Raw genomic sequence first — 26,002 nt, 5'->3', positions numbered from 1 at the left:
CGCCCGCCACCATGCCCAGCGAACTTTTTGTATTTTTAGTAGAGATCGGGCTTTCACCCTGTTAGCAAGGATAGTCTCAATCTCCTGGCCTCATGATCCACCCGTCTTGGCCTCCCAAAGTGCTGGGATTACAGGCGTGAGGCACTACAAAGACTAATCTTTGCTTTTTAAGCACACTTTATCATACCGAACTGATTATAACCCTATAAATGTCCTGTGGTGTTCCTCACCAAGTATTTCCAATCAATAAACAGGGGATATCTTTCCATTTCCTTGGGTCATTTTAAATTTCTTTCAGCCATGTTTTGTAGTTTGTAGAATACAAGTTTCTTATCATCTTAGTTAAACTTATTCCTATCTTTTATTCTTTTAGATACTATTGTACATGAGATTGCTTTCTTAACTTTCTCTCCAATTTGTCATTTCTGGTGTGTAGAAACACACTGATTTTCATGTATTAACCTTTTAATCTGTAACTTGGCTGAATCATTTTAATAACTCCATCATAGGCCACTTTTGACAAGGCATTATAAGAAAAAAGACAAGCTCAGGCGCGAGCGACACAGAAGACAGGTGATTTCTGCATTTTCAACTGAGGTACTGGGTTCATCTCACTAGGGAGTGCCTGACAATCAGTGCTGGTCAGCTGCTGCAGCCCGACCAGCCAGAGCTGAAGCAGGGCGAGGCATCCCCTCACCTAGGAAGCGCAAGGGGGAAGGGAATCCCTTTTCCTCGCCAGGGGAACTGAGACACACAACACCTGGAAAATCGAGTAACTCCCACCCCAATAGTGCGCTCTACCAAGGATCTCAGCAAACGGGCACACCAGGAGATTATATCCCACACCTGGCCGGGAGGGTCCCACGCCCACGGAGCCTCCCTCATTGCTAGCACAGCAGTCTGCGATCTTGCAGCAAGGCAGCAGCGAGGCTGGGGGAGGGACGCCCGCCATTGCTGAGGCTTAAGTAGATAAACAAAGCTGGTGGGAAGCTTGAACTGGGTGGAGCTCACAGCAGCTCAAGGAGTCCTGCCTGTCTCTATAGACTCCACCTCTGGGAACAGGGCACAGCTAAACAACAACAACAACAACAACAACAAAAAGCAGCTGAAACCTCTGCAGACACAAATGACTCTGTCTGACAGCTTTGAAGAGAGCAGTGGATCTCCCAACACGGAGGTTGAGATCTGAGAACGGACAGACTGTCTGCTCAAGTGGGTCCCTGACCCCTGAGTAGCTTAACTGGGAGACATCCCCCACTAGGGGCAGACCGACACCCCACACCTCACACAGTGGAGTACAGCACTGAGAGGAAGCTTCCAAAGCAAGAATCAGACAGGTACACTTGCTGTTCAGCAATATTCTATCTTCTGCAGCCTCTGCTGCAGACACCCAGGCAAACAGGGTCTGGAGTGGACCTCAAGCAATCTCCCACAGACCTACAGCTGAGGGTCCTGACTGTTAGAAGGAAAACTAACAAACAGGAAAGACACCCACACCAAAACCCCATCAGTATGTCACCATCATCAAAGACCAGAGGCAGATAAAACCACAAAGATGGGGAAAAAGCAGGGCAGAAAAGCTGGAAATTCAAAAATAAGAGCGCATCGCCCCCTGCAAAGGAACGCAGCTCATCGTCGGCAACGGATCAAAGCTGGACGGAGAATGACTTTGACGAGATGAGAGAAGAAGGCTTCAGTCCATCAAACTTCTCAGAGCTAAAGGAGGAATTACGTACCCAGCGCAAAGAAACTAAAAATCTTGAGAAAAGAGTGTAAGAATTCATAACTAGAATAATTAATACAGAGAAGGCCATAAACGAATGGACAGAGATGAGAACCATGACACGAGAATTACATGACAAATGCACAAGCTTCAGTAACCGACTCGATCAACTGGAAGAAAGAGTATCAGAGATTGAGGATCAAATGAATGAAATGAAGCGAGAAGAGAAACCTAAAGAAAAAAGAAGAAAAAGAAATGAACAAAGCCTGCAAGAAGTATGGGATTATGTAAAAAGACCAAATCTATGTCTGATTGGGGTGCCTGAAAGTAAGGGGGAAAATGGAACCAAGTTGGAAAACACTCTTCAGGATATCATCCAGGAGAACTTCCCCAACCTAGTAGGGCAGGCCAACATTCAAATCCAGGAAATACAGAGAACACCACAAAGATACTCCTCGAGAAGAGCAACTCCAAGACACATAATTGCCAGATTCACCAAAGTTGAAATGAAGGAAAAAATCTTAAGGGCAGCCAGAGAGAAAGGGCAGGTTACCCACAAAGGGAAGCCCATCAGACTAACAGCAGATCTCTCGGCAGAAACTCTACAAGCCAGAAGAGAGTGGGGGCCAATATTCAACATTCTTAAAGAAAAGAATTTTCAACCCAGAATTTCATATCCAGCCAAACTAAGTTTCATAAGTGAAGGAGAAATAAAATCCTTTACAGATAAGCAAATGCTTAGAGATTTTGTCACCACCAGGCCTGCCTTACAAGAGACCCTGAAGGAAGAACTAAACATGGAAAGGAACAACCGGTACCAGCCACTACAAAAACATGCCAAAATGTAAAGACCATCGAGGCTAGGAAGAAACTGCATCAACTAACGAGCAAATAACCAGCTAATATCATAATGGCAGGATCAAGTTCACACATAACAATATTAACCTTAAATGTAAATGGACTAAATGCTCCAATTAAAACACACAGACTGGCAAACTGGATAAAGAGTCAAGACCCATCAGTTTGCTGTATTCAGGAGACCCATCTCACATGCAGAGACATACATAGGCTCAAAATAAAGGGATGGAGGAAGATTTACCAAGCAAATGGAGAACAAAAAAAAGCAGGGGTTGCAATTCTAGTCTCTGATAAAACAGACTTTAAACCATCAAAGATCAAAAGAGACAAAGAAGGCCATTACGTAATGGTAAAGGGATCAATTCAACAGGAAGAGCTAACTATCCTAAATATATATGCACCCAATACAGGAGCACCCAGATTCATAAAGCAAGTCCTTAAAGACTTACAAAGAGACTTAGACTCCCATACAATAATAATGGAACACCCCACTGTCAACATTAGACAGATCAACCAGACAGAAAGTTAACAAGGATATCCAGGAATTGAACTCATCTCTGCAGCAAGCAGACCTAATAGACATCTACAGAACTCTCCACCCCAAATCAACAGAATATACATTCTACTCAGCACCACATCACACTTATTCCAAAATTGACCACATAATTGGAAGTAAAGCACTCCTCAGCAAATGTACAAGAACAGAAATTATAACAAACTGTCTCTCAGACCACAGTGCAATCAAACTAGAACTCAGGACTAAGAAACTCACTCAAAACTGCTCAACTACATGGAAACTGAATAACCTGCTCCTGAATGACTACTGGGTACATAACGAAATGAAGGCAGAAATAAAGATGTTCTTTGAAACCAATCAGAACAAAGATACAACATACCAGAATCTCTGGGACACATTTAAAGCAGTGTGTAGAGGGAAATTTATAGCATTAAATGCCCACAAGAGAAAGCTGGAAAGATCTAAAAATGACACCCTACCATCTCAATTAAAAGAACTAGAGAAGCAAGAACAAACACATTCAAAAGCTAGCAGAAGGCAAGAGATAACTAAGATCAGAGCAGAACTGAAGAAGATAGAGACACAAAAAAACCCTGCAAAAAATCAATGAATCCAGGAGTTGGTTTTTTGAAAAGATCAACAAAATTGACAGACCGCTAGCAAGACTAATAAAGAAGAAAAGAGAGAAGAAACAAATAGATGCAATAAAAAACGATAAAGGGGATATCACCACTGACCCCACAGAAATACAAGCTACCATCAGAGAATACTATAAACACCTCTACCCAAATAAACTAGAAAATCTAGAAGAAATGGATAATTTCCTGGACACTTACACTCTCCCAAGACTAAAACAGGAAGAAGCTGAATTCCTGAATAGACCAACAGCAGGCTCTGAAATTGAGGCAATAATTAATAGCCTACCAACCAAAAAAAGTCCAGGACCAGATGGATTCACAGCTGAATTCTACCAGAGGTACAAGGAGGAGCTGGTACCATTCCTTCTGAAACTATTCCAATCAATAGAAAAAGAGGGAATCCTCCCTAACTCATTTTATGAGGCCAACATCATCCTGATACCAAAGCCTGGCATAGACACAACAAAAAAAGAGAATTTTAGACCAATATCCCTGATGAACATGGATACAAAAATCCTCAATAAAATACTGGAAAACTGGATCCAGCAGCACATCAAAAAGCTTATCCACCATGATCAAGTGGGCTTCATCCCTGGGATACAAGGCTGGTTCAACATATGCAAATCAATAAACGTAATCCAGCATATAAACAGAACCAAAGACAAAAACCACATGATTATCTCAATAGATGCAGAAAAGGCCTTTGACAAAATTCAACAGCCCTTCATGCTAAAAACGCTCAATAAATTCGGTATTGATGGAACGTATCTCAAAATCATAAGAGCTATTTATGACAAACCCACAGCCAATATCATACTGAATGGGCAAAAACTGGAAAAATTCCCTTTGAAAACTGGCACAAGACAGGGATGCCCTCTCTTACCACTCCTATTGACCATAGTGTTGGAAGTTCTGGCTAGGGCAATCAGGCAAGAGAAAGAAATCAAGGGTATTCAGTTAGGAAAAGAAGAAGTCAAATTGTCCCTGTTTGCAGATGACATGATTGTATATTTAGAAAACCCCATTGTCTCAGCCCAAAATCTCCTTAAGCTGATAAGCAACTTCAGCAAAGTCTCAGGATACAAAATTAATGTGCAAAAATCACAAGCATTCTTATACACCAGTAACAGACAAACAGAGAGCCAAATCAGGAATGAACTTCCATTCACAATTGCTTCAAAGAGGATGAAATACCTAGGAATCCAACTTACTAGGGATGTAAAGGACCTCTTCAAGGAGAACTACAAACCTCTGCTCAGTGAAATAAAAGAGGACACAAACAAATGGAAGAACATACCATGCTCATGGATAGGAAGAATCAATATCGTGAAAATGGACACACTGCCCAAGGTAATTTATAGATTCAATGCCATCCCCATCAAGCTACCAATGAGTTTCTTCACAGAATTGGAAAAAAATACTTTAAAGTTCACATGGAACCAAAAAAGAGCCCGCATTGCCAAGACAATCCTAAGTCAAAAGAACAAAGCTAGAGGCATCACGCTACCTGACTTCAAACTATACTACAAGGCTACAGTAACCAAAACAGCATGGTACTGGTACCAAAACAGAGATATAGACCAATGGAACAGAACAGAGTCTTCAGAAATAATACCACACATCTACAGCCATCTGATCTTTGACAAACCTGAGAAAAACAAGAAATGGGGAAAGGATTCCCTATTTAATAAATGGTGCTGGGAAAATTGGCTAGCCATAAGTAGAAAGCTGAAACTGGATCCTTTCCTTACTCCTTATATGAAAATTAATTCAAGATGGATTAGAGACTTAAATGTTAGATCTTATACCATAAAAACCCTAGAAGAAAACCTAGGTAACACCATTCAGGACATAGGCATGGGCAAGGACTTCATGTCTAAAACACCAAAAGCAATGGCAACAGAAGCCAAAATTGGCAAATGGGATCTAATTAAACTAAAGAGCTTCTGCACAGCAAAAGAAACTACCATCAGAGTGAACAGGCAACATACAGAATGGGAGAAAATTTTTGCAATCTACTCATCTGACAAAGCACTAATATCCAGATCCTACAAAGAACTCAAACAAATTTACAAGAAAAAAACAAACAACCCCATCAAAAAGTGGGCAAAGGATATGAACAGACATTTCTCAAAAGAAGACATTCATACAGCCAACAGACACATGAAAAAATGCTTATCATCACTGGCCATCAGAGAAATGCAAATCAAAACCACAATGAGATACCATCTCACACCAGTTAGAATAGCGATCATTACAAAGTCAGGAAACATCAGGTGCTGGAGAGGATGTGGAGAAATAGGAACACTTTTACACTGTTGGTGGGATTGTAAACTAGTTCAACCATTATGGAAAACAGTATGGCGATTCCTCAAGGATCTAGAAGTACCATATGACCCAGCCATCCCATTACTGGGTATATACCCAAAGGATTATAAATCATGCTGCTATAAAGACACATGCACATGTATGTTTATTGCAGCACTATTCACAATAGCAAAGACTTGGAATCAGTCCAAATGTCCATCAGTGACAGACTGGATTAAGAAAATGTGGCACATATACACCATGGAATACTAAGCAGCCATAAAAAACGATGAGTTTGTGTCCTTTGTAGGGACATGGATGCAGCTGGAAACCATCGTTCTCAGCAAACTATCGCAAGAACAGAAAACCAAACACCGCATGTTCTCACTCATAGGTGGGAACTGAACAATGAGATCACTTGGACTCAGGAGGGGGAACATCACACACCGGGGCCTATCATGGGGAGGGGGGAGGGGGGAGGGATTGCACTGGGAGTTATACCTGATGTACATGACGAGTTGATGCGTGCTGACGAGTTGATGGGTGCAGCACGCCAACATGGCACAAGTATACATATGTAACAAACCTGCACATTATCCACATGTACCCTAGAACTTAAAGTATAATAAAAAAAAAAAAAAAAAAGAAAGAAAAAGAAAAGGTAGTGGTGACTAGAAGAGAAAGTACATAAGAGATATTTCTAATCAAAGTCAAAAATCTTGTTTATACATTGAACATTTCATATGTGACACTCACTTGATTAGTAGACAAGTTGATGATTATTGCATCTGTGTGTATGGATGCTATGGTCATATTTACATGCTAAGAAACTACTACCAACAAATTACAAACAAAAAAAGAAAAAGACAAGCTCAACACTGAATTCATAGAAAAAAGAAAATTCTCAAGCATCAAATCACAGGAAATAGAAAAGTAAAGAAATCTGAAGACTTGCATGTACAACCACTTAAAAACAACTAAGGAGGCTTTCAGCAACAAATACCAGCTACATCTGGCCTTGCAGCAAGTAGTAAACTAAGTGTGTTAGCCACACTCACTATGTGTGTAAAAACTCAATAAAGTGCCCCAAGCAGAGATAAAGCTCTGGCTGTTTTAGGCTATATGGTTTAGGGAAAAGAGACCACAAAATTTCTTCCACCCTGGTTTGATAAAATGAATATATCTCTGCAATAAAATAGGAGAGACAGACAAATATGAGGTTCAAAGCATATAAACATATTAAATGTAGAAAGTGGTTCTCTAACTTTACAAAGGCAGGCTAGTAAAAACAATTTTTTTCATAAAGAAAAAAAAATAGCAAGTAGTTCTCTAAAACAACTGTGGATATGGCCTTAACAGAGCTGACTACTATAAAAGACAAGATACCAAAGGAATCGTTACCCTTAACTGTAACTATTTGCTACCTAAAACGACCCCTGGGATCCCAATATTTTGTAGACAGGAAGCAGGTTCAGAAATGGTATAATCTTCAAAATCCATTTGAAATATAGTCAACAAAGATATTAAAAAATAAAAACACCAACAAGACCACAAGGAGCAACATACTAGGAACCGGGTCAAAAAACTCTGAAAAGATAATCATGGTAAATAAAAGAGCAATCCCTACTCGTGGGCAAAGGCTCTTATTTAACCTATCCAGTGAGATTTTAAAATTGTTACTAGTGATAGCTGTGTGTCTCTGATTTTTCACCTTTCCTATTGCGAATGTTTACAGTAAACACCCTACCTTTGTCTCACCACTGTATACTAGGCATGTTGGGAAAAAACAATTTAGATTGTAGTTCTAAAAAGGGACCATATCTGGACCTGATAATGTACAGACTGCAGCACACTATTCCCCTCCTATTACCCAGAGTTCCTGGACTTCTGAGCTTGAGGACCCAGCTGAATAGAACTTTCAGATTTTCTCCCAAGAGGACAAGATATGTTAATTTGCCTATGAGATGGAGACTCCGAATATTTGGTGAACAAAAGAAAAGAATGTGGTATATTTGTGCTATTCACTAAGTATTTCCAGTTCTCTCCCTTCTAAGTTCATAGTAGGCTCTCACTCTCTGGCCCCATTATGATTGGGTGGAACCATGTGGATATAAATTGAAATCGAATGTGTCACTTCCAGGCCAGGGTATTTAATTACAGATACAAATCTAACACAGCTCTATTTCACTTCGAAATTATATCAGGTAATGTTCGACGTTGGAATTACACTATCAGCTGAGTTCCGAAGGTGAGGACAACATGAGACAGGGCCCCAAGACAGACCTCAATGAGTATGTAGCATGAGTAAAATATCAACTTTTGCTATTTGAAGCCAGAGAGTTTAGGGCATAACCAAGCCTATCTCTGCTAATATATGCCTCATGCTGTTTCTATCCATTCATAAAGTTTTATATTTCATATCTCTTGACAGTCTGGTACTTCACTACCTAAAGCAGTATAATTATATTTGTGTATTTCTCTGTGTATTTCCTCTTCCAAGCCACTTATTAAAATGACATTGAAAAATATTTAATAGAATTGACCCCAATCTTGAGAATAGGGTGGTTCATTTATAATCTCCATTTAAATTCTACTCCTAATTGTATTTCTTAATTCTTAGTAAATTTTCTTCCAATGATATTACATAGATGCTCTACATGAAGTCAATTTAATTTTCACATACCAAATTTCATATCTTTGAGAAATATTGCTAGGAAATTCTTACATACATTATTTATGCAATGACCCATCTATAAATCTTCTTCAGCTGCTTTGTTTAATGAAAAGCAGCTAATAATTTAAGCTGTTTAAGATATTAAATCAAGAAAAGAAAAAAATTTAAACAGAAAAACTCAAATAGAAGCCAATTCCTATATAAAATGAAAGGTAACATAAACATACATAAGTGATTTAAAAATTCAAGTATTATTTATAAATCTTATCTCACTAAAAACCATTTACTCGCCATAATGCATTCATGGATATCTCTTTGCTTCTGTTATTTGGAGAATATATTATAACCCATAAATTAACACAAGAATAATCATTAATGTGGGGGAGAACCATATATTTCGGGTCTTTCGTTCTATTTTGAGTCTGTCATAAAATTCTCAATCTTTGAGTTTACATAAGCATATTTTTTCTCCAAAATACACCAAGGAAAGTAAATGGAATGGAACTGAATAAACAGTTATAGAGCTCTCAGGGGAGAGAGTCAGGAGAAAAGTATAAATATATAATGGATGTGCACTTTTATTACCTGAGCATTTAGCAACTCCTCACACTTGTGTGCCTGTTTCTCAATTGCAGAAATGTACTGTTTTTCAATAGCTTCTACTTGTTGCTTAACTGAAGACTGCAGTAGTGCCTGAAAACAAGCAAAAAAATCATTTGGATCACAGACAAAACTTGGAATCTACTGTTGGCATGAGAATATTTTTGACAGTTGTACATACTGTAATATGATATTCTCCTAAATTACAAAATATGTATTTGTTAATACTGAAGCACACTTATATATAACATTACTTTCAGCTTTTGCTTTTACATTTTCCTATTGCCAAGATAACAGTTTTTTGGCTCAGACATTCCTTCCACACATCTTCTCCTTAAAAAGGCCAAGTCATAGAAGATGATAGAGAGGGTGAGTAGTTCTGTTAAATATAAATTTGGTTCAGTGAAGACCACACAGGATGAAGAGTGTATGAAAGCTGCTGAAAAAAAGAAAAAAAAAGAAAAGGAAAAAAAATCCAGACATATTTCACTGGCTGACAAAACTCCACATCCTCTCGGCACACTGTAATATCCCATGGGCCAAGCATGATCTTCAAGACCACAAGTCAAGTAAAAGCAGATGGAAACTTTGAGCAACTTCAAACATAAAAGAACTGCCCCCCCCCCCCCCAGAAAGTTCACGCTCCTAATGTGAAAAGGTATAAGTCAAAGTACGTAAGTCAGAGTCTCAAGGCAGTACGCATAAAAAAGTAATAAAATTTGGGAGACTGGGCACACTTAATTGGATACTGTAAATGCTGCAACTCAAGTCAGATAAATATAAAGATATTACCACTGTTTCAAGGAAAACCAAATCAGCATTTGATGATGTTCCACCCACTCACTTCCTTATTAGAGATGCTTAGAATATTATCATCTTTTTTCTTTCCCACTGTTTAGCTTTGTATGTTATATCAACAAGTTCTCAGTAATATCTTTCATGCTATTTATAAACTCTAAATCATTCTATAAGAACTATAGCAAATATTATATTTTTAAATGTCTGTTTAAATAATAAACTACTCATAACCAAAATAACAAGTTGAAACAGACACATCTTATAGAAAACAGACCGTTGGCACATTCACCAAGAAAAAAAAAAATCAGCCAAATCTCTTAATCTCTGTTATGAAAATAGATTTACTTGGTTGAAAACACCATGCAATAAGATGCTGGATAAATAGGCATGTATTTTTAAAAGCTGAGACAAAAATATTTGTGAAACTTCTAAATAAGTCTCGAATTTTCAAATAACTAACTTTCTTGTGCAAAAGTAAGACTCTGATGATGCTACTACTCCTACAATTCAGTATTCGTCACTATGAAGCTGCAAAATTAGTAGCAAATTAATAAAGGAAAATGAAGCTCTGAGTTTTATCAAAATATAAGGAAAATGCTTACTAGAATTGCTTTAGCCCTTGATTTACAGTGCCTTCCAAAGATTCCACAATGATTAATTTATGTAAGGCACAAAAGCTTAATCCTTTTAAACTGTGACTAGATGATATAAATCTAGTTTACCTGTGTGGAAACATACTATTTGTTGGGATTTCAGAAAAGTTAAAAAATAATATAATTATAAAAAATTTCCTTAGAATAATCACAGCATCTTTGGTAAAGAGAAAAAAATGACATTCTATTTGGGGACTTGGGATATTATAGAATCATTTTGCTTAACAGAAACAACTGTGTTCACTTCCCTATTTGCCATGGTTCCAAATAATCCCACACTTTAAATATTCAACATTTAAATACTCAATATTCAACTGCAATTTGTAGTATATTATATCCTTTGGAGGACAGGTGAGTTAATAAAATAAAATAATATTCTCACTCCATAATTAAGAAACACAATTTGAATAGGGTAGTCTTCCTCTAGGGATTGATTTGTATACCATATACTCATTCTCCTTGAAATGGCAAGGAGGATAATGAGTAAAATAAGAGCCAAAGATGTGATAAGGCAGCATAAAGGAAATTTATGCAAGAGTAACTGGTCTCCTACATATTTCAAATGTCTCATCTTAGCCCCATTCAGTCATTTAAATCCATGGATCAACAAAAGGCCCACAAAGGTAGGTATATAATGATTTTTTCAAAAGTCTTCCACATTGTGCTCAGTCTGAAGTTGAAGACAATCATTCCCTTGATAATCACACACTGTAGGTATATGCTGGATGCCTATCAGAGAAAGAAAGTTGCCCCAACCCTGGTGACCTGTTATACTCACCACTATACACAAAGGACATTCAAAGATAAGAATAGCTGTTCCTTGTATATTCTGGATATTAGTCCTTTGAATCATATGGTGAAGATTTTCTCCCACTCTGCGTGTTGTCTGTTTACTCTGCTGACTGTTCCTTTTGCCATGCAAAAGCTCCTTAGTTTAATTAAGTTCTGCCTATTTATCTTTGTTTTTACTGCATTTGCTTTTGGGTTCTTAGTCATGAAATCCTTGCCTAAGCCAATGCCTAGAAGGGTTTCTTCAATGCTATCTTCTAGAATTTTTATAGTTTCAGGTCTTAGATTTAAGTCCTTGATCCATCTTCAGTTGATTTTTGTATAAGGTGCAAGATGAGGATTCAGTTTCAATCTCCTAGATGTGCCTTGTCAATTATGCCAGCACCATTTGTTGAATAGGGTGTCCTTTCTCCAGTTTATGTTTTTGCTTGCTTTCTCCAAAGGTAGTATTTTGATGGAAATTGGGTTGAATTTGTAGACTGCTTTTGGCAGTATGGTCATTTTCACAATATTGATTCTACCCTTCCATGAGCATGGGATGTATTTCCATTTGTTTGTGTCATCTATGATTTCTTTCAGCAGTGTTTTGTAGTTTTCCTTATAGACGTCTTTTGACGCCTTGGTTAGGTATATTCCTAAGTATTTTGTTTTTGTAGCTATTCTAAAAGGGGTTGAGTTCTTGATTTGATTCTCAGTTTGGGTGCTGTTGGTGTATCGCAGAGCTACTGATTTGTGTACATTAACTTTGAATCTTGAAACTTTGATGAATTAATTTATCAGTTCTAGGAGCTTTTTGGAGAAGTCTTTAGAGTTTACTAGGTATACAATCATATCATCAGCAAAGAGCAACAGTTTGACTTCCTCTTTACCGACTTGGAAGCCCTTTATTTCTTTCTATTGTCTGATTGCTCTGGGTAGGACTTACATTAGCAAGAAAAAAATAAACAATCCCATCAAAAAGTGGGTTAAGGACATGAATAGACAATTCTCAAAAGAAGGTATACAAATGAAACATATGAAAAAATGCTCAACATCACTAATGATCAGGAAAATGCAAATCAAACCCACAATGCAATACCACCTTACTCCTGCGAGAATGGCCATAATCAAAAAATTAAAAAAATAAAAAATAGATGTTGGAAGGGATGTAGTGAAAATTGAACACTTTTACACTGCTGGTGGAAATGTAAACTAGTACAACCACTACAGAAAACAGTGTGGAGATTCCTTAAAAAACTAAAAGTAGAAATATCATTTGATCCAGCAATACCACTACCAGGTATGCACCCAGAGGAAAAGAAATCATTATATGAAAAAGATACTTGAACACACATGTTTATAGCAAAACAATTCGCATTGCAAAAATGTGGAACCAGTCCAAATGGCCATCAATCAGCGAGTAGATAAAGAAACTGTGATATAAATATATGATAGAATAGTGCTCAGCCACAAAAAGGAATGAATTAATGGCATTCACAGCAACCCGATGGGACTGAAGACTATTGTTCTAAGTGAAGAAACACAGAAATGGAAAACCAAACATCGTATGTTCTCACTTATAAGTGGAAGCTAAGCTATGAGGTTGCAAAGGCATAACAATGACACAATGGACTTTGGGGACCTGGGGGAAAGGGTAGGAAGGGGGTGAGGGATAAAAGTCTACAAGTTGGGTTCAGTGCATACTGCTCAGGTGACGGATGCACCAGAATCTCACAAATCACCACTAAAGAACTTACTCTTGTAACCAAATATCACTTGTTCCTCCCAAAACCTATGGAAATAAAAAATTAAAAACAAAACTAAGAATAGCTGGAGTACCGAAGCTGGAGTTAAGAGTGGAGCTAAATGATTAGGCAAGAAGGCAGGTGTCAGGTATTAAAAGAACTTGTATGACAACAAGGAGTTTAAGCATTGGTCCTACTGCTCAACACTGTGATGACTAGTGCTATAATCCAAGCAAACAAGGTAATTTCCAAAACTGCCCCTACTACTAGATTAAGCACTGTGGATATACAAATACACATTGATACTAGCCACATGCCTTTATAACTTGCTCTATTATTATATAACTGAATATTTATCTTCCAGTTTAATGTATCATAATACACAAAGACTCCTTTACGTTTCTCATATCTCATAATACAATCTTAACATTTGCTGACTTGTCTTCTTCTATAACTGTCTCTACAGATACCCAAGACAAAGAGGCCTTCCTTGAGCTTATACAACATTTAAAAAAGATATATGAAAGAATAATTTCATTTCTAATCTATTTTCAACTATTTAAACACCCATAAAGCATTAAGACTCTCACAGTATATACAGATAGAAATGCCAAGATACATACCAACATATTCTATATTGAAAAGAATGCTATCAAGGGCAGAAAATGTTTTGTTGATTTTGAATATATTTACATCTTAGCCACAGTTTTATCAGAGATTTATAGTATTATCCAAGAGGATTTAATTCACTAAGCTTAAGGAAAACTATCACAATTTAAGAATAATTTTTAGGCCGGGCAGAGTGGCTCACACCTGTAATCCCAGTACTTTGGGAGGCCGAGGCGGGCGGATCACGCTGTCAGCAATTCGTGACCAGCCTGACCAACATGATGAAACCCTGTCTCCACTAACAATACAAAAATCAGCAGGGCATCATGGTGTGTACCTGTAATCCCAGCTACTCAGGAGGCTGAGGCAGGAGAATCATTTGAACCCAGGAGGCGGAGGTTACAGTGAGCTGAGATCATGCTGTTGACCTCCAGCCTGGGTGACAAGAGCAAGATTCCATCTCAAAAGAAAAGAAAAAAATAAATTTTAACGTGTTAAAATATTTCTAGATCTCTTAATACAGGAACTATAACTTCATGAACAGCTTTTTACAGACTGCCTTGTACATAACCAGCCCATGTAATAGTTACTTGGTAAGTGATGATCCCTGTGTGAAGACTGATATTACATAAATATATACTATCAACAGTACCAATATTTATTAAAAAGTTCACTAAGCTTCAAATTATAACTACCACCACAAGTCACCAAAATTGTTACCAAGTCCATTTGGTACCGACTAGAGATCTCAATTTTTAAAGTTATTATCTAAGACAAGAAATATTCTTTTTACTCCACTGACTCAATTGTGAGTAAATAGTGTGAAGGACTATAAATTCTGGGAAGGAAAAGTATGTTATAAACACATAGAAAACAAAGATATTAAGTCAAAAACCATGCCACACCACCCCAACTGTTAATACACGTGAGAATTAGATGTGTATTTCTTTAGTGGAACTGATTGCATGCTGGAATTTGAATGATATAAGTATAGCCAAAGTAGACTACTGCAACCCAGACTACAGTCCATTGTCACAACAAATCCACAGATTTCTCCTCCCTTGATATAGCCCCATTGTTACGGATCTGATTCCAGCCTCATCAAATTAAATGATTGTCCAGATTTGCAAAGCAGATGTGTCTAAGGAACAAGGTCTTCAAAATATTAATATCATCTTTGTACTGATTATGTGACCATAAAGGAATCCTACATAGATAATTGTAAGCAACAATAATTAGATTATATTGAAAGTCACAAAATAATCTTATCTAACAACCCATTAAGTCATACTTTACAAATGGAGAATAATATAAAGATATAGTGCAAGCCGGAAGAAAAATGTACAACAAATATAATCTATCAACTAGAATTTACAACCTAAGAGAATAGGAATCTGTGTTTAACTCACTGATATACCCAATGCACCTACAACAGTGCCTGACACATAGAAGATATATAACAAATACATTGAGTAACTAAATAAATTAATCATGATTTAGGCAAGCCTGGTTATTTGTCCCTTCATCCAGAAATTATTAAAACTTTTATGTTGATTATACCTGTAATTATACACTTAGTTTAGCTTATTGAGGACAGTAGTATATACAAAATAATCATAAAGTATCATCTGAAATCAACAACAATTTTGCCTTTCTTGGAAAAATATCACAAATTATTATTTAAACATCTATTTTTTCTATCTTTTAAAAAATTTATTTCTATTACTTATTCTGTTTTCTCATTTTTAACTAAAAATAATATGAGCAAAACTGAAAGGTATCTGCCAAATGAATAAGCTAATGCTACGAAGAGATATTTTCATGTTTTTTTTCTGGCACAAGTCCTTTTTTTCATCAAAATATTACTTCAAGTTTTGTAAGGATATTAAATTGTGAGCATGTCTTATAATATTCCCTCAAAATTGCAAACAAATCATAAGTTTATTATTCAAAAAGAGAGCCTACTTGACTGAGGTGCATTTGTAAAAATGATGAATCTCAGTCGTTTTACAGAACCATTCATCTATTTTTCCTCCATGAACTTTATATATCTGCCTTACAAATGAAGACAGACACTGTGGTTAATAAATGTGCCCAAAATCACATGAAAAGACACAGTGGCACAAAAAAAAATCAGTTCTACCCCTTTGTTTCCATTTGTCTTAGCTTTTCTAGCCCAGTAAAGCAGATTTCTCTTTTCGTGAACTAAGCAGCTATTTCATTTTTATCACTCAACTATTCATTTATTATTCATTTAGTCAATAAATATTTTCCTAAACACTGTTCTAGGTACTGGAAAAATACCAAAGACACTCAAATGCTATTAAAATTTTCTCCATTAATGGACAATGTATAAGAATGAAAATATGTAGCATTGATTTTTGTGGGCTACACATATGCATGGAAGTTAGAAACTAATAATTCATGCACCATGCATGAATTTTTTGTATATGCTTAGAATTAAAGATAATGCAATTATTCTCTCTGGTAGTGAAAGAGTTAATCCTAATAAGAACTACAAGAGTTTATGTTTTTACATGTCCTTACAAGCAGTACTATAAATATACTTACTATCAGTAGTAATTATATACTTACTGCAAGTACATCTATGAAGTAATAATTACTTTAACTTCATCTGGACACTTTGTCTATTAATATACATTTCTTCTACAATACTTACATTCTCCATTTTATGATGAAGAGACCGGTTAAAAAAAAAAAAAGACTATGAAAACGAAGAAATAGTATCCAAATGATGGCAAATGACTAGATTTGGCTCTGAATGCTGCTCTTGGTTACCAACTTGTCTTAATCCCCAATGGCTCTTGGCTTAATTGAACACATCTTTAGCCAATTTGGAGGTCTAAAACTTCAGTCTATAGCTTTGTTTACTTATAATTCAGGAGAATAAACTGAGAGCTTGATTTAATTCATGCATACACACAAATACACGCATATCCATGTATTTTAAAAGAGCTTCAGATCACTGAGCCAATAATCTCTGAGGTACATGGTTGTATTAGAGGAGAAACATTAGGCATCTCTGAAAACAGTATTTAGATATTTCAGAAAACTTTCTTGGAATATAAAAGAAATAATATGAGTAAAATTTATCATCAAAAGGTGATCTAAAAGTTCAATGTAAAATTCTTTGTAATTCTCTAGTACAAACACTTCAATTTAGATTTAAAAATTGCATTTACTCAATCTGGATCCAAATTCAAGTCCAGGGTCATGGTCTCCTGTGGCCCAGCCTGGCAGAAGTTAGGCAACATTCAGACTCTGTGAACTCAACCTTTGGGAAGAATAAAGGTACATGTTTCTCAAGAGTAAATTACCGTTGTCTGAAGAGTGATAGCGATGGAAACTATTACCTAAAATTTTGGAAAAACTGAATTAAGAAACAAACAAGTTCTCCCTTCCTTTTCCCTTAATTTAAAAAAGGAAGAGAAGTAGCAAGGTCAAGTTGAGGCTGCTGAAAATTTATCCTGTTACAGATCTGAAGCATATGGAATTGCAATGAATCTCAGATTTTTCTGTGTATTTGAATTAGTGCAGTAGTCGTATACAATTCAAAAAGGAAAATGTTAACTTATGGGTGTAGATCTAACATGAAAATTGAATACAGTCTAGCCATGTTATAAAGTGCCTTGGAGGCTGTGAAAGCCAAAGAAAATCTTCAGGACACAGGGAATCATTCCTGTTGGCCTCGTTGTTAAGGGAATCTAGTAACATAAGAGTTGTTACCTCAAACACCACAAAAGTCTCCCAGTGAAAATTTCTTTTGTGCCATGGACAACACATTAAAATTAAGAAGTTTCTAAAATTAAGTACAGCACAGAGACTCTGCATGTCTGCCTTCCAGCTACTTTAACCTTCTGAAAGGCTGCCATATGGATATCCCTCTCCCTCAGATGCCACATTATTCCTTGTGACTTGAATAAGAGCTACAGTTGCAGTTAAAAAAAAAAAAAAGGAAAAGAAAAAAAGAATTCTGACCGAAATAACCTCTTCATAATCATTCATACAATTAAGTAGAGCACCTAGGTATTAATACAGTAAAGGTCTACGCATCTCATTTTCTGAAATATAAAATCACTGATCATGGGAAGAAATAAACTCATCTAGATGTCTAAAATATTTGTTTTAAATACATATGAATTAACTTTGCAAGGAGGCGGTATACACTCTTTTGAAGGGAGCCCTGAATCAAGCCTTAAATGATGTGGCTTTTATTTACAACTCTTCTTCTGCTGGTTACATGTCCATCAAGGCACCATGTTTCTCTATGTATCAGATTCCTCATTTCATCTCATATATGAGGAGAAGAAGAGTTTCTTCTCTGCCAGTGATGAAGGCATTCAGACAAATTATGACACTTAACTTTTTTTTTTACTTTAATGGTGAAATCCTGTATTCTAACAGTTTGTTGTTTGAGAGTTAAATTACCTACTTTTTATGACATAGGAAATTCATATTCTGTGGATTCAACCTAGGATCAACATTATTGTTTTAATTACTAGGTTTATGACGATTAAAATAAATTTTTTAAAATTTAATATTATAAATATTTTAAAATTAGTATTTTCCTCCAAATTAATTCAGTTCCATTCATAAAATATAGATCTCAAAGATTAGAACTTTTCCTCATACTGAAAAGCCATCAAGAAAGAGATTGGAGGTTTGATTTAAATCAATTTTATTACAGCAAACATGTTAAGACTAAATTTTGAGTCAGACTAGATTTTGAGACTAAGAGAATGAGTTTGTGAACTTAGATAACAAGTATAAATACTTCTATTAGTTCTATCTCAGTTTAAAGTTATCACTAGTACATGACAGATGTGATTACATTAAGGGTTAATAAAACTGTTTTAAATCCATTAGTTTGGGCATCAAAAAATTAGAAGAGATGTCATCCCCAGAAGAGATACAGGGCCAGAGGTCCCCTGCAGTTCCAAGCTCTAGCTTGATTGTGAGTTGAGAAGAAGCCTCAGAGGAAGGGACAAAGTGATCCAAGTGGCTCAGGGGAATTATTACTATTGTAACTGATATGGAAATACCTCACTATCATAAAATGGCACCAAGTAGTGCTTGCTGATTTAACAACAGCTCAGACTGGGTTGTTACAAAATTACCAAAAAAATTGGCTACATGAATATCCTACTAAAACAACAAAATACAGTAACCTTTGAATTTGATGATCTGAGTAAAATGAACTAAATCAGACTATGGATTATTTCTCAAATAGAATTCCTCTCTGATTGCTATAAAGCAATTTGACAGTCAAATTACCAAAAATCAGAAATGTGACAATTTTATGCATATTATCCCATCTCTGGAAAAGATAAAGGAAAAAGAGAGATGCCAAAACACCAATGGGGGCAAAATTAATTTTTATAATACATAGTTCTATATCTTTTGAATTTTGAATTCAGTGCATATGTTACCATGACAAAAATATGATACTTTGATAAGGCAAATTATTATATCCTCTAATAATTTACCCTTGGTATAAAATCAATATTCTCATAAATCAAGTTTCCCAAAGTTGATTACCTAGAATGTAGGGATTAAAATCAAAACCTCCATTTTAATATTAGATTACAATCAGAAACAAAATAGACATGTTAAAATGCTATTCTCCCTCACATTAATTATTACATCTCTGCTTTTCTTTTCAGTCTGTTTTATAGTTCAGAATAAAAAATTTTCCATTCTCAATACCTATTCAAATCAGAAAGAAATTTAAAAATCAAAAGTAAACTTTTATAGACCAACATCTTTACAAATAGTTTTTGTGTACATACCCTTATTTGGACTTAGAAAATTTAATGAGCGTAAGCATGTCTCAATTTCATCAGTTTATCTCCCTTGCCTGTAACAACTATAGTGTGTGGCCTTTTGCAAATGTAAATATTGGTTGGCTAATAAATAAAAATAAATCTGTAGCACACACATATGTATTTTCCTACAGTATAATTAGGTAGTGTTTTTCTCTAATATTGAAAATGCTTGAATCTAGATAGACTTTACTGATAATTCAGTTCATTAGAAGAAGATTAAAAACTAAATAATTGATATATCATGTTGATTAAAATTGTTTAAAGAAATATGCCCTTTACAAATGCTACTGTATAATCAGTCCTCCAGCATTATTGTTGGAGATAGAACCCTGTTGAACAAGCTTAGAAATAGATTCAAAAAAAACTTTCAACTGCATCAGAACAGGTCAAATCTCAATCAGGTCAAAATGAATAAATAATCTCATTATGGACCTTGGAAGATACTAATGATACAGTAGCCTAAATTTTTTATGATAATGAGCAGAAATCTGTAATTAATCAATATTTTTATAGAATGAGACTGACATTGCTACAACATTCAGATCTGAGCAACATTAGTCACAAATATTAACCTGATGTAGAATAAAGAAAAGTTCATTTTAGTAGGTGAAAAATAATTGAGGGAAAAGGCAGTTCTCACATCTAAAAACAACTAAGTTCTAGGGTACATTTGCACAACATGTAGGTTTGATACATAGTTATACATGTGCCATGTTGGAGCTGCACCCATCAACTTGTCAGTTACATTAGGTATTTCTCCTAATGCTCTCTCCCCCCTAGCCTCCAGCCCCCAACAGGCCCTGGTGTGTGATGTTCCCTGCCCTGTGTCCAAGTGTTCTCATTGTTCAGTTCCCACCTATGAGTGACAACATGTGGTGTTTGCTGTCCTTGTGATAGTTTGCTGAGAATGACGGTTTCCAGTTTCATCTATGTCCCTGCAAAGGACATGAACTCATCTTTTTTAGGGCTGCATAGTATTCCATGGTATATATGTGCCACATTTTCTTAATCCAGTCTATCATTGATGGACATTTGGGTTGGTCCAAGTCTTTGCTATTGTGAATAGTGCTGTAATAAACATATGTGTGCATGTGTCTTTAGAGGAGAATGATTTATAATCCTTTGTGTATATCCAGTAATGGGATGGCTGGGTCAAATGGTATTTCTAGCTCTAGATCCTTGAGAAATCACCACACTGTCTTCCACAATGGTTGAATTAATTTACACTCCCACCAACAGTGTAAAAGCATTCCTATTTCTCCACATCCTCTCCAGCATCTGTTGTTTCCTGACTTTTTAATGATTGCCATTCTAACTGTCGTAAGATGGTATCTCATTGTGGTTTTGATTTGCATTTCTCTGATGACCACTGATGATGAGCATTTTTTCATGCATCTGTTGGTTGCATAGATGTCTTCTTTTGAGAAGTGTCTGTTTATATCCTTCACCCACTTTTTGATGGGGTTGTTTTCTGTTTTTTGGTTTTTTGTAAATTTGTTTGAGTTCTTTGTAGATTCCGGATATTAGCCCTTTGTCAGACGGGTAGATTGCAAAAATTTTCTCCCATTCCATAGGTTGCCTGTTCACTGTGATGGTAGTTTCTTTTGCCATGCAAAAGCTCTTTAGTTTAATTAGATCCCATTTGTCTATTTTGGCTTTTGTTGCCATTGCTTTTGGTGTTTTAGTTATGAAGTCCTTGCCCATACCAATACCTGAATGGTATTTCCTAGGTTTTCTTCTAGGGTTTTTATGTAAACTCTACACATCTTAAGGTTTTTTATCTTTGGAATTATTTTTAAAGGTCTGCTACACAGCAGAAACTTGAAATTGTTATTCCTAAAATAGAATGAAGTATTCCTCTTCATTCCTTTGACTATCAGCTAATGGACCAGTCACAATACAAAGGCAAGCTTTAAATCTATATTAGAGTGAGTTTTCTGGCAAGGTTTCCAATACCTTTTGGTTTTGGCCTGCCTAGAAAAACCACAAGAATAGCCTTGCATGCAAAATTCTGGCTAAGCCCAGGAAACACAGAGGCACACAGAAGTATTCTCAACTACCAAATCTTTCTCAGTCCTCCACTGAGGTTAAGTTGGTGGGAGGGATAAGAAAGGACAAGCCAAGTCCTTAGTTCCAAACCAATCACTAGTATCTAGCTAGCATGCTATTAGGCCAAACTCTATTGGCAATAGCGAACATCTTTATTTGTCCAGGAAAAATCTGATCATATGATAAAAGCTGGAATTTATGAGAATCCTTATTCAATCAAATAACTAAAACTATAAATTTATTTTATACCTTTGGATTAACAAAATGGTGGAATTCAAATAAAGATATGCTGTCAGGTCTCATATATCTTAATTTTTACTTTCCTCTCTTTGAGCAAAAACTTAGCAATATCTAATCAAGGGAAAATATCAAAAGAAGAGAAAACAAAATTGTTTCTCTCTCCTTGGAAAAGAACTTTATACAATACAAGTAACTCTACACCCTGGGAAAATATTGGTCTCCTAAATGTAATATGTTCTCCTTTATAAAACAGTACAAACAATTCAAGAGTTCAAATAAAATACTAGCAAGTGGATGCTTTTGAAAAATAAGAATACAGCAGTCATGTGATACTCAAGCTGGCATGTGACATATTTTACATTGCTAAAATTCAAAGCAATCCTTACAAAAAGTATTTAGGGTATATCTGACCTTTTCAGAAAATGCACAAAAGACCAAAACTCTCAACAAAACACACTTTGGTTAACATAGGAAATTAGTATACTAAGAATTCTCACCACAATGATTTTAGAGCTACTAAAGTGTATGTAGCAATTTTGCATGATTTTTCACTCTAAGTAGCAGAAACTTCATGTTCCTAATAAGTTAAAACTTCATTATACCTGATTCAATACCCTAATATTTAAATATAAGAGGAAGAGAAAAATATCAGGAAATTCTCTTCATAAAATCATCTAAGGCTTTCGAAAACAATCTCCTCATTCCTTACTTTCTCGTTAAGATGGTAAAGTATTTATAAGTACTATTTAAGTGCCCAGTGTTGACTGTTTTTTGCCATCTAGAATATAATACACAGAACTAAAGATCACCAACTTAGTCAAGCTTCAGAAACAAAGGCTGCAAAAGCAAAATGAGTTTGTGTGTCAGTATGTCTAGCTGTAGTGGCAATATCATGAAATGTATAGGTACTTATAAGGATAAGTTTTTAAAATGTATTCTGCTTGGCCAAATGCATGCAAACAAAATACCAGAGTTTGAGAAGATTATATAAAAAAATTAAAAAATAAACCCTTCTGGCTTCAAAATGAATGTAATAATCAGTAACTAATTTTCACATGACCAAAAACAATACAGACAATATTTAGTGTAGGCACCCACAGATGGGTCAAGAAACATAAATACACCTTTAAATCAGTAAAGTTATAATTTATCTGATGTGTGCATAAAATATTAAAACAAACTACATTTTATTTTTTGCCTTTTTCAGACTATTTTTCTACTTAGCATTCTTGTCAATCTGTCAACTACATCAAAATTCAATAACGTTTCAACACTTTTCCTCTCTGTTATAATTTGTGAAATGTCTAAATCCTTTAAGTTAAAAAACAAAAACACGGAGTATAACATCAAAAATAAACAAGGTAAGCCAGAACCACAAAAACAACCTGTAAAAATCACTACAGAATAAAATTTTAAAACCTTCTCTATATGAGAGTTTCAAAAGGGAAAGCCCCTTTTCTAACTGATCTATTTTTAAGTAAACACCATGTTAAAGAAAAAAAAAAAAAAGTAGGGGGAAGAGAGGAGGTAGCTGTCATTGCCTTGAAAGAGATTCCTTACACAGTAGCAAAACAAAAATTTTAGCCTAAATGTTCACATCTTATTTACATCAAGTTGGAATTTTTAATGAACTGAGCTCAAAGTCAGATAAAAACACGTTGAACTTAATTTCTTGAGTGCTTTCCACTCACTATTATACCATGTTAGCAGGAATTACAGCTTTGAATTTTAACACACTGATTGCATCAACTAAACACTTCCTTTGGAAAATTCTTCCCAAATGTTATTTAGGATGCAAAGAATAGTCATTTTGAGAATGAGTTAACATTTGAAATGACTTTACCTCAAGCACTAATATCTACTTTATTAACTGAATAGATGTACACGGAGAAAGTTCTGAAAAGAAAACAAGAAGCAAACACCTCTATGCAAAAAGACACTTTCTCTTTAAAAAGACAAGGCATCGTATTCCTCAAGCTATAAAGTTACATCTATTTTAGCAAATATGCCTGTATTTTTTCCATGTATGACTTTCTTTGATAGTCCCTCTGTGCTATTATACCAATCCTCCACTATAAAGAATTCTTTTCTTACTGTGATCACTTATACCACATCAAGGAAAACAAGGAATAAGTTTTTGTTTTTTTAAATCTTGATTAAGAACAAGTTTTTGTTTCTTAGTTACAGCTAAAACTCACTTTTTTCTTAACTATTAAAAACAGCAGTCTATCCTACACTCACTTTGTTTCTGTTAGGGTTTGCTTCATTCATCTTTCTTATGTGGAAAAATTTCTCAGTAATTTCAATGGGACACAATATAAGCAAATACATGTATGCACACCCACCCACAAAACCTTAAGAGACTCATTATTAATTAGATAATAAAATTAGAAAAATGATAATGGCTGAAAGAAAATAGAATAGATTCACCAACAAATGTAAAAAGATAGGCCAATGTTTAATAATTCCCATGGGGCAGCAGAATAACTTAATAGACTTTTTTTAAAAAAGAAAAACTCGATGAATATCTAGCCCCTACCTACACCTGCAGATTCGGAATTTCCAGGAAAGAAAACTCCTTGGCATATACACTTTTAAAAGGCAACACAAATAATTTACTATGCACTGCAGAAGCTGAGAACCAAAGGATTAAAGTAACCTGATCAATCACAACTGTTGAGTGGATCTTAAAACAAAAAAGGATCATGCGAATACAATTCCTCATTATCTCAAAAATATGACATTCTGCATAACAGATAAATAGTAATCTTTGATGAAGAAAACCACAGACATTAAGAACTCATGAAGGCTTAGCCAGTGCATATATTAGAGAATGACAAGTTCAAGACAAAAGTCCAATTAAATAAGTAAAGGAAAATTCTTATGTTGCTTGTGGTAAACAATCTTAGATGTGGCATGTGCCTATGTAAAGTCTTCCAAGATGTACGTCAACTTTACTGCCGTTAATTATCAGAATAAAAGATTTCTGAAATCATGACATAAGATAAAAAAATAAACAAAACTAAGTAAACATTATGGGAAAATTTGGCATATGAGGCACATTAGGTTAGTTTTACGTTTGTTTTCTTTTGTACTTCAACAAAATTTCACATGTCCTTTTCATCAATCTGCAACAATCTATTTATTTTCTAAGTCAACAAAAGAATGCTGCCTTTAACTGAGCCCAAGAAGGTGAAGAGGTGGGCCACAATCTTTTACTCTGAAGTGGATATTTCTAAGAAGACTGAAATAAGAATCTGTACGAAGACAACCAACTAATAATCAGCTATGAGATAATGAAAAAGTATTGCAATTGCTACGCTAAAAAAGTCTCATATGTTACATATAGGAATGATAATGATAACAGCTAATATTTATTAAGAGCTTAACTATTAGCCATGCAATATTCATTGTTCTCACTGCATCCCCACAACACTCTTATGAATAGGTTCCATAGTTTATTCCATCAGTTACTGAAGAAGAAACTAAAACAGTTTTTTAAAACAACTGCCCAAGGTCAAAATGTTAGTAAATAGCAGAAGTGGGGCTCTGATCCAGGTCTGTCTGAATTTGAAAATCTAAGCTCTTTATCAGCTCTACTAATAGAAGTACTTAGCAGTCTCAAAGTATAAATTCTGGTAGGCATGTAACATTTCTTCACGAAATCACAGAATTAAGGTCTATAAATTATTATATAAAATCACTAAAGACAGAATAAGAATATTAGGCCCAATAAAACATAATAACTTTAGGTTTTAAATTTGTTTAAACATGGGATTGAGTTACAGATTTTCTTTAGCCAGCTCCTGGAATAGATGATTTGAAGGTGTATGAACATAGAGTTACATACTCAAAATAAGTAAATTCCAATTGGATGAGGTCAGCTAATCTCTTAAATATAGGACTATTTCTAGGTGAATCTGAATTTTCAATTATTTGTGAAAAGTGTAAGTCCTATCATAACTTATGGTTATTTT

General features: G+C 35.3%; 1 protein-coding gene across 12 annotated transcripts in view; it reads right to left on the bottom strand.

The window, feature by feature from the left end:
- The window catches only part of CCDC91 (coiled-coil domain containing 91), a 366,740-nt gene that overhangs the window by 152,370 nt on the left and 188,368 nt on the right, over positions 1-26,002 (bottom strand). For 10 of the 12 annotated variants that reach the window (XM_050746729.1, XM_050746730.1, XM_050746727.1 and 7 more), the window contains one exon: positions 9,303-9,410. The exons of the other annotated variants lie outside the window; for them this stretch is intronic. In XM_050746729.1, the coding sequence (XP_050602686.1) occupies positions 9,303-9,410 (108 nt within the window). The remainder of the gene's footprint in view (positions 1-9,302; positions 9,411-26,002) is intronic. 12 annotated transcript variants of the gene reach the window in all.

The sequence above is a fragment of the Macaca thibetana genome, chromosome 11 (assembly GCF_024542745.1).
Source record: "Macaca thibetana thibetana isolate TM-01 chromosome 11, ASM2454274v1, whole genome shotgun sequence".
In the NCBI taxonomy this organism is placed as follows: domain Eukaryota; kingdom Metazoa; phylum Chordata; class Mammalia; order Primates; family Cercopithecidae; genus Macaca; species Macaca thibetana.
This window is presented reverse-complemented; position numbering and strand designations above follow the sequence as displayed.